This window comes from Electrophorus electricus, chromosome 11, assembly GCF_041902795.1.
Source record: "Electrophorus electricus isolate QZ-2024a chromosome 11, ASM4190279v1, whole genome shotgun sequence".
NCBI classification, from domain to species: Eukaryota; Metazoa; Chordata; class Actinopteri; order Gymnotiformes; family Gymnotidae; genus Electrophorus; species Electrophorus electricus.
Window position 1 is genome coordinate 4,451,592 of NC_137507.1, and position 14,512 is coordinate 4,466,103.

At 39.6% G+C, this 14,512-nt stretch overlaps 1 protein-coding gene and 1 long non-coding RNA gene across 3 annotated transcripts; one reads left to right on the plus strand and one right to left on the minus strand.

The window, feature by feature from the left end:
* Positions 1-1,084: 1,084 nt before the first annotated feature.
* LOC113571978 (uncharacterized) lies at positions 1,085-5,151 on the minus strand. Of its 2 annotated transcripts, none has more exons than XR_004776250.1 (4): positions 4,846-5,151; positions 2,105-2,325; positions 1,594-1,635; positions 1,085-1,234 (listed from the first exon to the last, which is right to left on the minus strand). It is a non-coding gene; the product is annotated as an uncharacterized LOC113571978 (long non-coding RNA). The 2 variants fall into 2 exon arrangements; XR_003410048.2 differs by having other exon boundaries at positions 1,594-1,638.
* Positions 5,152-5,355: 204 nt separating this feature from the next.
* On the plus strand, positions 5,356-10,284 carry en2b (engrailed homeobox 2b). Its single transcript, XM_027001215.3, has 2 exons — positions 5,356-6,195; positions 8,181-10,284. The coding sequence occupies exons 1-2, from the start codon at positions 5,721-5,723 to the stop codon at positions 8,495-8,497; spliced, it is 792 nt and encodes a 263-aa protein (XP_026857016.1). The 5' UTR covers positions 5,356-5,720; the 3' UTR covers positions 8,498-10,284.
* Positions 10,285-14,512: the final 4,228 nt, after the last annotated feature.

The following is a 14,512-nucleotide window of genomic DNA, read 5'->3' on the forward strand; positions in this document are numbered from 1 at the left end:
GGCTTGGCCCACGAAAACGTGTATAGGCCGCTCATTAAACTGTAGCCTAAGTTCGCATCATGACGAAATTACTGTCAAGGTTGTATAGTGGAAATCAACTACAGGCTACCCAGAAGGTGATGGTGTAAATGTCACAGTTTTGTGTGACTTTAAACTTGAATGATTGAGAATGTAACATAAAAAGAAAAAGAAAAAAAACGGACTGACTGACTGGGACTTACCATTTTATATGGTCACAAAGCGTTACCGCCATTGTGCACGAGTCGGTTATGGCTGACCTCAGATTCACAATAGCAAACTTTTACAAAACAATGCAGAGAAAGGCCTTCATTCTGTAAGACCCTCAGTTTCGTTCACTCTCTTTACCAACCTTCCTTCTTTTATGCTCTACTCCTTCGCCATGCTGCACACGCAAATTTCACATAAGGAGAAAACTCTTAACCCTAAATGAAATTGAACTGCGTTGTGACCATATATGAAATTGATTTCAAAATACGGTTCCTAAAAGGCTTCATCGATGCGAAACATACCAGTTAAAGTATGACCTATGTTTACTTTCCAAAATCAAGGAAATTAGATAACCAATTTTCAAAATCATTGCAAGTTCACGTTTTCAAGTTAACTGCAGAGGTCAATACATTATAGCCTAGCAATCGACTACAGTATACAGTCGTGGTCATAGTTTGGCGATCAAAAGACTAGAATTTTCATTCTCTCACCTGTAACACGATTTAAGTTTCTCAGTATTTCATTAGCCCGCATATATCCCTTTTAAAGCAGAGAGCGAATGTGTAATAAGCCCCATCGTGTTTAAAACTGACCTCTTAAACTAGTTTTCTATGATGAACAATTAGTAAGACGCCTACCACGTCTTTTATTTGACTAGTGATTGACGGGTCGGCCTATGCGAGTCAAAAATGCATTGAATGGAGTACAAGCAAGTTGGAGATTCTTCGGGCAATATCCCTCATTATCTGACGCACAGGTCATTTAAATAGAGAATTCACAAATATACCTATATAAAGTCACAACTTAAATACACGAAGAGTAAATAACAAATCACAGACGGAAGTGAACAAGAGGCTGCAATAAGCGTACACTGTTTATTCGAATGCAAGAGATTCCACACCGATATTTAATAAAGGCAGATGTAAAAATTCAGTGTTGATTCTGAGGGCACAGGTTTCCCTCGAGTCGACATGGCCAGTCTTCAAGACAACAGGTGAAGTCTTCCCTGTGAGTAAAATAAGAAGGGAAGAGGGAAATCAACAGGGAAACTGCATTGGGGACGCACACAATATAAACGACCTTTAACTGTGCTGATATGTTAAAACGTAACCCCTGTGGATTTAACTGAATTGAATTATTCCAGAACTATTCCATAAGCACTAACTCCAAAAGTCAAAAAGCCTCAACGGTTTGTTTGTAAGTTGTTTGTTTGTAGACTACAGTGTTAGCAATCACTATCAAAAACTCTACAACATTCATGTTATTTTTAATAAGAAATTTGGTAGGTATTTAAAAGTGTAATCACAAAGAAAGAATAAGTTGTAAACAAAAGTTACTCTCCGAATCATGCGATGTGGTACTTACAGCCTACATACAGCCTACTTGGGGCGCATGGTCATTCCGAAACTACTAGGAAGCAATAACAGGGAAGAAACGAACAGTTTACTTTTCATATGATTTATATTTTACTGTGAAGAAATACAAAGAACGTAGTCTGCCCATGGAGCCTGATAGCTCGCCACTCACACACCTGTTGCACGGAGCAGAAGTCGAAGCGTCACAGCTGGTTGTGATTGTCGCTGTCGCATTTTTTAAGCATATATATATATATATATATATATATATATATATATATATATATATATATATATATATATATATATATATATATATATATATATATGTATATATATATATATATATATATATATATATATGTGTATATATATATATATATATATATATATATATATATATATATATATATATATAAAGAGTAATGCATATAAGAGTTTGGTGATGATAAGCCCATATGAATTTTGTATGAATATATGAATATCCCTAGACCAGACCAAAATAGGAAATGGTCAGTAACCTTTATCCTCATCCTCGGAGTCTCTCAAGGTTTTTCCATTTCTTCAGTTTGTTTTTCAAAGGCCAACAGGAAGCTAGGAGATCCCGCGTGACCCCGCCATTGTTCCGTGGCCGATATCATGGCTATTGAATGGGGCACATCTGCGTGCGCATCTGAGCTCTATGATCTGTGAGCTGGCAAAAGCCCTCGCGCACAAATCCCTCTTTGCTTCCAGGCGCGACCTTTTGTCGGAAAGGAAAAGAGAAATTAAATCTGTTTTAAAAAGGTTTCGGATGCGCGCAGACAGACAGAAAGATACGCCAAACACGTATTGCGTCCTATAATTCCCTTTGTTTTTCGGTAATTGAGAATGTGAAAATAGTTTCCTCTGCATTTGTTAACACACACACACACACACACACACACACACACACACACACACACACACACACACACACCCCACATTTTTTTAAAATGTGTGTGTACGTGTGTTTGTGTGTGTGTTTAAACCAAGAACTATTCTAAAACAATTCCTAAATAGGACCAGTATCAGAGAGAATAATTTCAATGCTTATTGAAACTGAAATTGATGGTAAGAAACAATAACTTTTAAAAAGTGCTAATCCCGAAGAATTTCTTCTGGATTGAAAGGAGTGTATCTAATTACCGTGACCTGCACAATGACCAAGTTTAAAGTTTCTAAAACAACCCTTGTTATGGCTATGAGAATTAGAATTTAAGACGGAAAGTTAAAGTACTCACATATTAGCCTTTGTATATCGGTGCTTTTAACGTTTTTACGATAGGAAGCTGTGTGGTCACTGACAGTTAGCCTTAGGAGCAAGTTACACTTATCCCAGTTGGCGTAATGTCAGGCGTTGTAGATTTATAAACTATGTAGCCCCTAAGTACGGACTACTAATTTTAAAATTGCTACACATATAGTTGCCAATATTATTAAAAATGAAACGATAATAATAATAATAATAATAATAATAATAATAATAATAATAATAATAATAATAATATCTTACTGTTGTTCTCAAAGTGCATTATTATAATTAAAATATTAATAAGTACAACTACCACAAAATTTTAATATACAACAATGCCCAAGAAGAATTTAAGTGTTAATACCATTATGTCTGCATTTATAAGTATGAGCTAACCACCGATCGTTTCAATAAGTCTAATACAATGCTTGGTCAAATCATGGGCCAGAACAGTTTATACCTGTCAGCTTTGGAGCTTAAAAGTATTGATACCCGGGAAACTTTAGTTTTTACGTCTTCATCTCAGTTTTTGTGCTACTTTAATGCAATCTCTTATGAGAATTGAGCAGATGGGGGTTGCCACCTTGTTTGAAAAATAAAAGATTGTCATCTTTCTGAGGCGCAACACGAAAGGGACGAAAAGGAAAAATTCCAGAAAAAAAACGTGTTTGACTAAGGTATTATTAGCCTATCTAACACTGACGCAGATAAATGAGAAGCTATGCAATCACAGAACTTGCGATATTATTGTGACTGGACCCTTTCTGTTGTTTTTAGTGACCATTTTTATCAGTGATTCATTAAAGCCTAGGCTGGATTTGTGAACACGGTTTTGTATCATAAATGTGTATTTCAATGTGCATCTGAGCCTCGCTGCCTTTATCGTGGGTTCTTTTGGGGCAATGAGTGACCCCACGGCAGACGCTAACTGCAACTGCACGCAGCTCTCAAGACGTCACGCCCTGTCAGTAGTCTGCAAGTTCTATTGATGCACAATTGATTTTAAATAAAGACACGTCCATCATTGCTTTTGGGCGCAGTTTACATGGATTTTGTGAACTAGCGTTGCCTTGTGTTATAACTACGTCTACCTATTAAAATTCCAATTTAAATTTCATAGCAACTTTCTACGTTTATACCTCAAAAAGAGTCATAACACAGTGATCACCTTTTTAGGTCGATTAAGCATCTCTTTGGACTTTTCGCATGATCGCAGTCTTGTCATCATGACCAACGCAAACCGAAGTAGCTGAGTACAGATAGTGAGTTGACACGTCATATAGTCTAGTAGGAAAAAAAAACAAGCTATAGCCTTTTCGATTGAAATTGAAAATCTGATATTCTGCTGCTCAGCTCGGTTATAGAGATTTTAAATCTCTTATTGACAATATCACCTATCCGGCATGGTGACCACAATATATTTAAAGTCGATTAAAATAATTTTTTATTTCTGTAAACCGCCGATTTGTTTTCTCCTGAACCTGGCATTTTGTTTTTCCACACCGCTGTGTTTTTAATTCATTTTCGGCGCTGCAGCGTATCATGTGTGCTACTAGCGCTTCCGTTGGTTTGCATCACCGAGTCGTTTTTAAAGTGCCACTAACCCTTTTTTTTCACTCAGGCTAGCCTCGATACCAAACTTGATAAGAGAGCGCTCCAAATAATGAATATGCGGTCAATTGTGAGGACTCTTCATGAGCCAGCCCTATAAAACCGTTGAAATGTAACAAGTGAAAGTGCCCTGTATGCAGTTTCTTAACAAAATCCTCTTTACACGACCTTAAATTTATGCACTTAACTCGCTCAAATACATTAATGTTTGCTCTTCTGTATTCCTAAGACGAGTGCCATAATTCAATTCCCGACGAGAAGCCTGTGCGAAAAGGACGAGCTTCCTAAAGTAAAAACGTGCGTAATTCGTGTTGCCTCCGAACGGGTTTATTCACTATTCAATCAGCCTTTCAATGCCCTATTATTCGATAACATCACCTGCATAGACCATATGATGGATGGTGTCCGAGCCTTTGCGGTGGTGTCCGAGCCTGTGCGGTAATGAGAAGATTAGTTGTAGCGTGCGCTTACACAGCTAAGTAGCCAGCCACCAAACCTCTTACTAATAATCGCACCTCCGAGCGTGAACCACGAATCATCGGCGAGTGAAAAATACACTTGGCTAGTCAGTGACAAAGTACTGGTAAATAGCTAATTAAATGTTATAACTCGCAAACAGCCTCAATGAAATACAGTTGATTGAAAAATTAATAGCCGCGTTTAACTTGTGGGAGTGGATCGCCTTCTAAATTACGGGGTACTATAGCTTTAAGTGGCGAGAGTAAGGCGAGGTTGGGTGCTGTCACTTACTAGAGTCACTAGGTCATGTGGTAAAATGTGCCTCTCTCTATTGGTCAAAGGCACGTGTCTAGGATCCCGGACTGCAACGTCACCCGGGGGACTCGTATTAAAAATAAGAACAAAAATCCATAGTGAAAGTATTTCAGAGCCAGTTAGCGCCTCTTTATTTACCCGTTATTTGGTCACTGAGGCACGTCTACTGCATTCTGCAGCGGGTGATATTCCAAAAGTAGCCTTATAATAAAAATATTTCGTGGAGATCATTGTGGAATTAAATTCTAAACTATGTTTTTTCTTTGTGCATTCAAGAAGCTGTCTCATCGTTTTTAATTAACAAAAGAATCAGGAAGATTTTTTTTCATTTCTGTAATTTTCATTGTTGTTAATTTTCTCCTCTTCGAAAAAAAGAATATATATATTTATAGAAGAGGGAAATATTTAAAAACTGGAACTCGGACGCTTGTGTGCGGGAGAGAAAGGGGTTAAAGACATAAGCCTGGGAGAGTTTCACTATGGAAGAAAAAGATCACAGCAACAGAGACGCGGAGCGACAAGACTCGGGCGATGAATCTAACAGGGCTATACTACCCCTGCTCCAGGCTCCTGGAAACCTGCTCCCGCACCGGATCACCAACTTTTACATCGACAACATTTTACGACCGGACTTTGGTCGCAGAAAAGAAGGTACAATTGGACGAGATGAAATTAATCCGGTTGGAAGAGAGAATCGCTGTCCCTCGGTTGCGGGAACAGACCAGGTGGGCGCTCCGGTGTCAGGGGAAGGGACCTCGAGCCCCCGACCAGTCAGCGTGTCAAAGAAAACCGATATTACCGCAGACGCTACCTTGAGGACCCGTGCAGAGAGCGGAGACCAGTGCCTCAGCTCGGACTCGGACTGCTCTCAGAGTAGCGCTCCTCAGACAAACCAGCCAATGCTGTGGCCAGCCTGGGTGTACTGCACGAGATATTCGGACAGGCCATCATCGGGTAGGATTTGATTTTGCATCGCTAGTTTACAGAAATATATAACACAATACTGTATGTATGATATTTTATGTAAATTGGATGAACAAAATATCAAGATTAATCGAAAAGTCGAACTCTTATTCGAACAGCTCCAAAAACGGTGATTTAGAAATAGTTCTCTTTGACCATGACACCGCCAGCCCAGAGTTACATCAGTGAGTTGTCTTTTTATCGGCATAATTGTCTAAATCGTTCAAATTTGGCCATTTACAATATTTTATATACAAACCAATTTTAATCGTTTATCTTTGTTCACAAATCCTTTTAGGCTCAGTAGGTTGGGTAAAGTACAAGAAACTGAAATAGCTTTTTCACACTTAGGTTTAGTTATTATTTAGGCTGCTTGGCCAATGTTATACTACTAATAATAATAATAATAATAATAATAATAATAATAATAATAATAATAACAATAATAATAATAACAATAATAATAATAATTATTATTCCATACATTTAAGGGCAGCAAACAATAAATTGTTCGGTGTTTGGCAGTTGTTCGCCATGACATAAAAAAAACCAAACTATTTAATTTAAAGATTTCTCAGCTATCGAAAGAAAAACAGTGAAGTAGCAGAATTATTTTGTCAGTATTTTAAGCGAAACGAAGTCAAAATTTGCGCCATTGTTCCATCGCTGTCTTTGTTAATATTTAATTAGCATATTTTTGACAATAGAGTTGAACGAATAGTGGCACCCGCACAAGGCTACGTGCTAGATCACATTCATGCTTTTGAAGGGCACGAATTATTAGGCATTTCCTACGTTTGCTTATTCCAAATTAAATTGTATTCGATTGCGCAACACAAGTTTCTCTTTAAATGTGGAATTGTGTGAATCCTTTCGAAAAGTAGGACGCAAGGCGCACATATTGCTCTGCTAACCTACATAGTGGCGCCGCAAGTTTTTCGGGTTGAAACACTTCAATCTTGCCATTTTAGAAGGAATTAGAGCTAAATCTGGACTTATTTTGAATTAACTAACCGACGACATATTTTAACATATTGTAGGCTATTTGACGAAAACATAAATCGTCAAAATCATATGATTAGTTAATCTTATATTTTACTTGGGCAGTCTGCAAATGTGCCAGGGCGTACCAACCTAAGGCTGTATGTTTAACAGTCTAATCATTAGCCTATGTATGGTATGTTTGGTTAGATGGGTAGCGAAAAGTTTATACACTGGGCTACAGGACAATTTAAGAGTTAATGAAATTTCAAGAAGAAATCATGCACAAAAGAATGAATAAACGTTATAAAAAGCATTAAGCGCTCTAGACCTACGCACTTCAGCCTATATAACTGACGTGAGGTTGTACACGGAGCCTATTTAAAGAACAGGCCGAGACTACAAAATATGGTTTTAATATCTAATGAATGTAAGAGCCGTCTGTAGAATAAGAATGTATTCGACTCATGCTCATTCGAAGAAATGACCTTGGCGCGAGATCAATATAAAGCACCAGCACAGGTTACGGTGTGAAATGAGATGTGCTACACTTATAACAAGTTTATGAACAACACACGCTTATAAAATGTAGTTACTATGGTAACCGAAGGAGAAAGGAGCGCCTAAACTCACCCCCTCCCGCCCTGGCACTCACCCCACCCCCAACGCCAATCCATCGGGCCTGCTTAGTCCAAAACTCTAGCAGACCCATTGAAATATAGCTCGTATGCAAATCTGAGAGAAGCTTTGTTTGTAGTTTTGTAGCATTAAGAGGTTTTATGACTACCTAAAGTTATAAAGTCAGTAGTCTAAGAAATGGAAGTAGCTTACAGACCACTGACAACGCTCGTATTATTATTATTATTATTATTATTATTATTATTATTATTATTATTATTATTATTATTATTATTGTGACTCTTTAAATAACCTATGCTGATAAAGTCATGATATAAGCAAAACCTAACAAAAATCTCTATATTCACAAAACGCAGGGCCAAGATCTCGCAAACCAAAGAAGAAAGCCCTAAGCAAAGAAGACAAGCGTCCAAGAACGGCGTTCACAGCCGAGCAACTACAAAGACTGAAGTCTGAGTTTCAGACGAACCGTTACCTGACAGAGCAGCGGAGACAAGCTCTGGCTCAAGAACTTGGTCTTAACGAATCTCAAATCAAAATCTGGTTTCAGAATAAACGGGCAAAGATTAAAAAAGCATCAGGAACTAAAAACTCATTGGCATTGCACCTGATGGCGCAAGGACTTTATAATCACGCCACAACAACAAAGGACGACAAATCAGACAGCGATTAACGCCAAGGAGAGGATATCTTCAATGCAATAATTTAAAAAGGGCCAGTGTACAAAATACCAGCATAAATGGATTAGACTATAGCCTATGTATGAGATATAACTCTGCAATATTTTAATGTGTATGTAATTTACGTTAATGGTGGTGTGAAACGATTCTTTTGCAAAACATTAACACTGCTGTCCACAGTCTGAAAATTGCTTCGTGACGAAAGTAGCCTGCGTTTCTTTATTAAAAAAGACAAGCGCTTTTGATTGACACTTGACGTCGAGACACGTGATCGTCTTTAATCCATGCTGAAATCCAAAGAGTTTTTCTGCTGCATTCAGGCAACTGTGATTTTAAATAAATGAAAAAAAGTAACAACTTTATCTAATTATGTTTGTTTGTTTACATGTTTAATGTCATTATTCCGTTAATGTTATTATTCCGGAAAAACATTTTGTTTTACATATCTGGATTGTGTTACAGAGACAAACAGATCAGAAGCTGGTATTTTTAAAGTAACATTTCATATCACTATTTGTACGCTAAAAGAAAGCATTATAGCCTGTCATATTTATCGATAAGGTCTATTTAACTCTGTCTCATAAGGGTTACAGATCATATTCTTGAAATATCATTTTCAGAAAGCAGTTCTGACAACTGAATGCGTACCGTACAAATAAACCTCTGAATAACAAAGTTGCATATTAAACCGAAATACTTGACCCAAAATTAAGCTCTATTGAACTTAGACGGGAATGTACAATAAACTTTTTTTCTTTTCTTTTTTGTTTTTCATACAGGCAAAGTGTTTGTGAGAATGTTTGGGTTTCTTATGGAGCAACATTCTATCTCTGTTTTTAGCTTGTTGAGTGTGGAATCATTGTTTTGTACTTGGCTATAAATTAAAACCAAGGCTATTTTCAGACAGCAGATTATCGAACGAAAGGATGAGACGGCAATCGTGGTCGAAGAAATATTTGGGTCAGAGGATTTTTTTTCGTATTTTATGTTGTCATGCAATAACTTTGTGAGCAAAAGTTTCGAGGCCTTTGCATGAGAGCTATAAGAAAGCGAAAGTACTTTTGGGTTTACGACTGCATCCGTACCAAATTAACTTTTGTTCGGTGTGAACTGTGTTTTATTGTACATTTGAAAGTGTGTATGAATTGATTCACCAAACAAACACACTTTGCCTTAAAGTTCTGAGATGAACTTTTTTTTTGTATGAGAACTGTGCTACAAGACCTGGGCGTGAAGCTCAGACGACTAGCACTGAGCTCCGCTCTCTCGTCGCTTCATATTCTATAGGCCTATAAGAAACAGAATTTACAGCAGAATCTACAAAGGATATGTTTAAAAGAGAAAGAGATAATTTAAGTTTTTTTTTTCCTTTTTATTTCTAGTGGTCCTCTTCTGAAGTATTCTTTAAACAGATGTAAATAATTTGTATCATGTTTATTTGTGTAACTAAATCCGGCTGGAGAGGTGGAGAATATGTCAATAAACAATGCTTATTTGTAAACAGGACTGTCCCTCATATATCCATATGCACAGATAGGCTACTGTAGGCCTATAGGGTATGTAGATAGAGATCGTGTTTCGGGAGGCAACTATAAGCGACCTATGCGGAACGTATTTATATTGAAAAGCTTCTGAAACATCATGAACTATATTGCATCTGACCACGCAAAATTCAGCCTAGCTCTGCTGAATTCAAGGACAGCTGGAAGTGGGCGGGGTATAGGAATGTGTACAGTGTTTGGGATGGAGGGGGTTGGGGTGGTTGTTAAATCTAGCTTTGGTTCTGTTGTCACTCATGTTTAAAACCCGCAAGGATACGCTACCTTTAGCCAGACTTTTGAATGGACAGACGAGTCTGTTCAAAGTTCACAAAACTCCCACTGATACCTAAGGGCCTACGCCAAACTACTTTGTCGTGAAAGGAATATCAAATAGGCTATATCAAATTTCTTTGGCGACATTTTTTATTATTTAATTATTAGTATATTTTTAATATTTATTTTTTACACTTCGCTTTTCTAAGATCAGATTGGTTACTTCACAAACCCTGCTCTTAAACAGTGACAAGACACTGGACATAAAGCATCGATTAAGAGAAAACTGCGTAAAGTTTGTTTTTACATATCAGTCTAAGACGGGATCCTTCTATGGCAGAGTTATTAGTTCTGACTTATCAACTCGTGATAGGTTACGCATACACACTGCCTTGTATGTGATGTATACAAGCGTACACATTCATATCGGTGAGATTGCCAAAAATATCGATTTAAGACTGTAGAAACAATCTTTATTTGCACAATGCATCTTTTTATTGCCTTCTGTTGATAACCATACGCCTATAGCGCAATGAATATCATCACTGAAATACCAATAACGAGCAACGTATAGTTCATCGATGGTTTTCACAGATAACTTGCTTTCTAAAGGTTAATACAACACACGTGATAAAAGCAGCATAGTTTAAACTCAGTCATACATGCGTAGACTACATAAAGCTCTGCGTTACATTTAGACTGAAACTTTTCTTGACGTGAAACAGAAATAAGGTGAAGGAACGATGGACATTTCGAAAGTGTACAAATATAGCTTGCGATGTTCAAAGCTTTAACATGCACCTGGGGTTCAATACTTTAAAATCTGCCAATCTGTATCAGACGTTTTCATAATTACAAACATATCAACCTTCATCTCTTGCTGTTGATAGTCGATGGGCTTTGTGGCGCACGAAGATCGCAACTATAGGCGTAGTCTATTAATGAATCAGTAATTACACGATTTTACCAAACAGTTACATTATGCCATGCAAAGATCTCTAGAGAAGTGGCATAAAAGAATAGGCCCGATACAAAAGGCAAGCTATCTCTCAGAACCATTCCCAGCATTGACCTGCGTTCTTCAATGCCGGAGAAACTCATCTGCATTTCTATTCTCGCTCGCCTTGTATGTGGAAGTAACGCCCAACGGTCAGTGGCTTGAGCCTCTCGTCACAGAGAAAGGCCGGTGGCACTGGGACACGCAGCGCGGCAACGCTGCTGAATGGAGTCTGTGGCCAGGAGACCCCGTTGAAGGTCAAAGCCTTCCGTCCCAGCTGCAGGTGGCTCGCTTTCTTTCTTCCCTAATATTTCATCACCTCTGAATTCAACATGGATCTATAAGGTGTCACATTAATTGTTGAAGACTTTGTGCAGAGATTCCATTTCAAACAAGCACCGTTAACTTTACACCCATGAAACTGAAGCCAGCAGTGAACCAAAAGAAAAAAAAACCCTTGTAGTTCATAGAAGATTGGAAAACAAACCGTGAAGCTCTTACCGAAGGTCGATGCATTTCAAAGTTTCATGTGAATTTGTCCTAACAAGGCTGTCTTCTGCTGCAGACAAAAACAGCTGTCTATTGTGTTTTTAAACTCTCCTCACATGTAGCCAAAAATCATCATATCCTTCTTCTCTCAAAAAGTCCAGCAATCTTGTAAATGACCCCTGCCCTGAGCTGAACTTCAACAAATGGCAAAGGCAAAGGCCAGTCACCCACGAAAAGAAAATACATATCAGAAAAGTATTGTTGGTGTCTCCCGTTTGCCCCTTACACAAAGAGGCCCCCGTCTTGACCCCTCCCCCCACGCAGTTATTTATCTATAGTTTCTAAACGCTTCCTAGTCAGATTTGAATATGCAATGAAGAGCAGTGGCTTTGTGGCAGAAATATAATTAAGGCAGCGAAAGATGGTGGAGGTGAAGAATAGGGACGACATCAGGCTAATTTCACAGTCGGCTCGCGGACGGCCAGCCTGTAGCCGGGCCCTCTCCGCACAACGCAGATCAAAGCGTGCCGCCCCGGCCGAAAAGCCAAAGGGGGACTTAACTGCGCTGATCTCCAGGACAAATAGATTTTAATCTTGTTAGAATACAAGTTAACGCTGCAGCTCACTGCTGAACTTAGCACTGCGCCACAGCAGAGGTGCTCCACGCTCGGATGCGTGTTTGGGTGAGAAAAACCGGGCCCTCCTGCTCTGGTACGACAGAGCTGGGGCAGTGTTACAAAATGGGCTTCCCCTTCTTTCAGCCTGGGCAGTCCAAATAAAGAAGCCTTTCCACTGGTGGTGGTGGGGGCAGAACCCCTGGGAAGCGCAGCTAGGCCAGCAGCCTGGTTCCTTGTTGGCAGCCTTCACCGAGGTACCTAGCATGCATAGGAAATGAGACTTCAGTTGTCCACTTCTTGTCGCTTTGAGCCCTTGCCAGCAGCACCTTGGTAACCCTTGATCTGTCATGTATTTCAGCTCAAAGTCGGGGGCGCAGAATCCGCCGAACACAAAAGGAAATGCTGCCTTCTTAGGACACAGCCACCCCTCACATTCAAAAAAATAAAACCACAAACCAAGTAGTTTCCTGCAGCGTGAAAAGAAACTGGGGTGGGGGTGTTTATGTGGGTTTGTAGGGTTAATTACTTAATGTAAGCATTTCTTATTTGGCCAGTATGGTTTTCAGAGGAATTACTTTTGTTGGGAAAGTAAGATACATCAGGAGCTGTGGAGGCCAGAATGCACTGCCATATGCTTCCTCACGTGAAAATGTAATGCTAATGCAACGCCGTCTGCAGTGGGGGGATGCTGGGACCTTCCCCGAGTTAAGTATCTGGAACCTGAGGTACCCATCCTAAGATTTTCCTAACAAATTGGTTAAGTTTAAATAAAACCCGCCCCCCCCACCTAACAACGAATAGTTGTGACAGAAGGACCAAATGCGATACTTATTTCCAGGGTGTTAAGGAAAAACACATTAAATGTTCCCCACTCTTCTGCTAAATTGCTGAAATTTAAGAAGAGGGACAACCCGTGCGTTTACACCTTTCACTGAAAAAGAGCTTGCACCTCCTGACAAAACAGCAGCCTACTTTCACATCCAAGCCTCTTCACACCTAAGCCACACTCAGCAGAACGTTAGTGAAAACTACCTTGTAAATACCATGTAGCCTGACAGAATGTGGCACATTATTTAGGCAGTGACTGAATAATAATGTCCCATATTCCTTTACTGTTACATAACAAATGTGACCAGGAGGAGTAATGGTGGAAGACCAGAGAAAGGACCTCCGCACTCATCCAAGTGTGCTGCCTTTGCCTCCAACCATACAAAGACACACCCCGCAAACATATCCCAACCGACATGAACTGAACATGGCATAAAACAAAGACCAAGAACAATATGTGCAGAAAAACAGGAGCAACTTTCCCACCATGGCATAAATATCCATGTATCAGAGCAGCACCCAGTTGCCTTCCATGGTCAAAATATTTCAATTATGATGTAAATATTTTTTCTGCAATTATGGCACCTTACATTTCCAAGGTGCTCTCTCTGTGTATGCAGATTATAACAAATAAAAAAATATGCAATTTGCATGAAGATTATTAATCACGGTCATGTCTAATAACCGTGTAAAAGTAAATGTTGCATTATTTAAATAAGCAAAACAACATACACCATCCTGCTCAGATACCCCTAGTCCCAGTACTACCATTCAGGCTTTCAGGTGTCTTTCATCACTTCAGCTTGGGGTTCCACGTCATCTTGATTAGCCGTGCCACTCAGGAAGCATAACAATCACACCAGCTTCTGTTAAAGGAAAGAGCGCAAAGACCTCAGCAATTCATGGCCCATACAACTCAGCAGACGGAAGGTTCCCTAAACACATCTGCATTATTTGGCGTCTCGTGCACCAGGAGTAAAGGGACGTGCTGCAACAGAACGTGGAGAGCGATGTCACTACTTCAACGCCACCGTTCCGGCGAGCACCCATGGCCAGTGCCGCTCACAAAGCCAAGGCAACATGGCGGCGTCTACCCCCCCATTGCTCTGCCTCTGCTGCTCTCAGTCCGGACAGGACCTGCTCCCCTCTCGCCCCCCTGCCGGTAACGCGCAGTCGCAATCGCACATGGGGAGAGCCGGGAGCGAAGGGCGTGGAAGACGACCACCTCGCGCACACCCGCCATCCATGTTCACAGGCACAGGA

Coding starts and splice junctions, on each gene's coding strand:
- en2b (XM_027001215.3), top strand. CDS start 5,721: ATGGAAGAAAAAGATCACAGCAACAGAGACGCGGAGCGACAAGACTCG. Junction 6,196..8,180: donor TTCGGACAGGCCATCATCGG/GTAGGATTTGAT, acceptor CACAAAACGCAG/GGCCAAGATCTCGCAAACCA.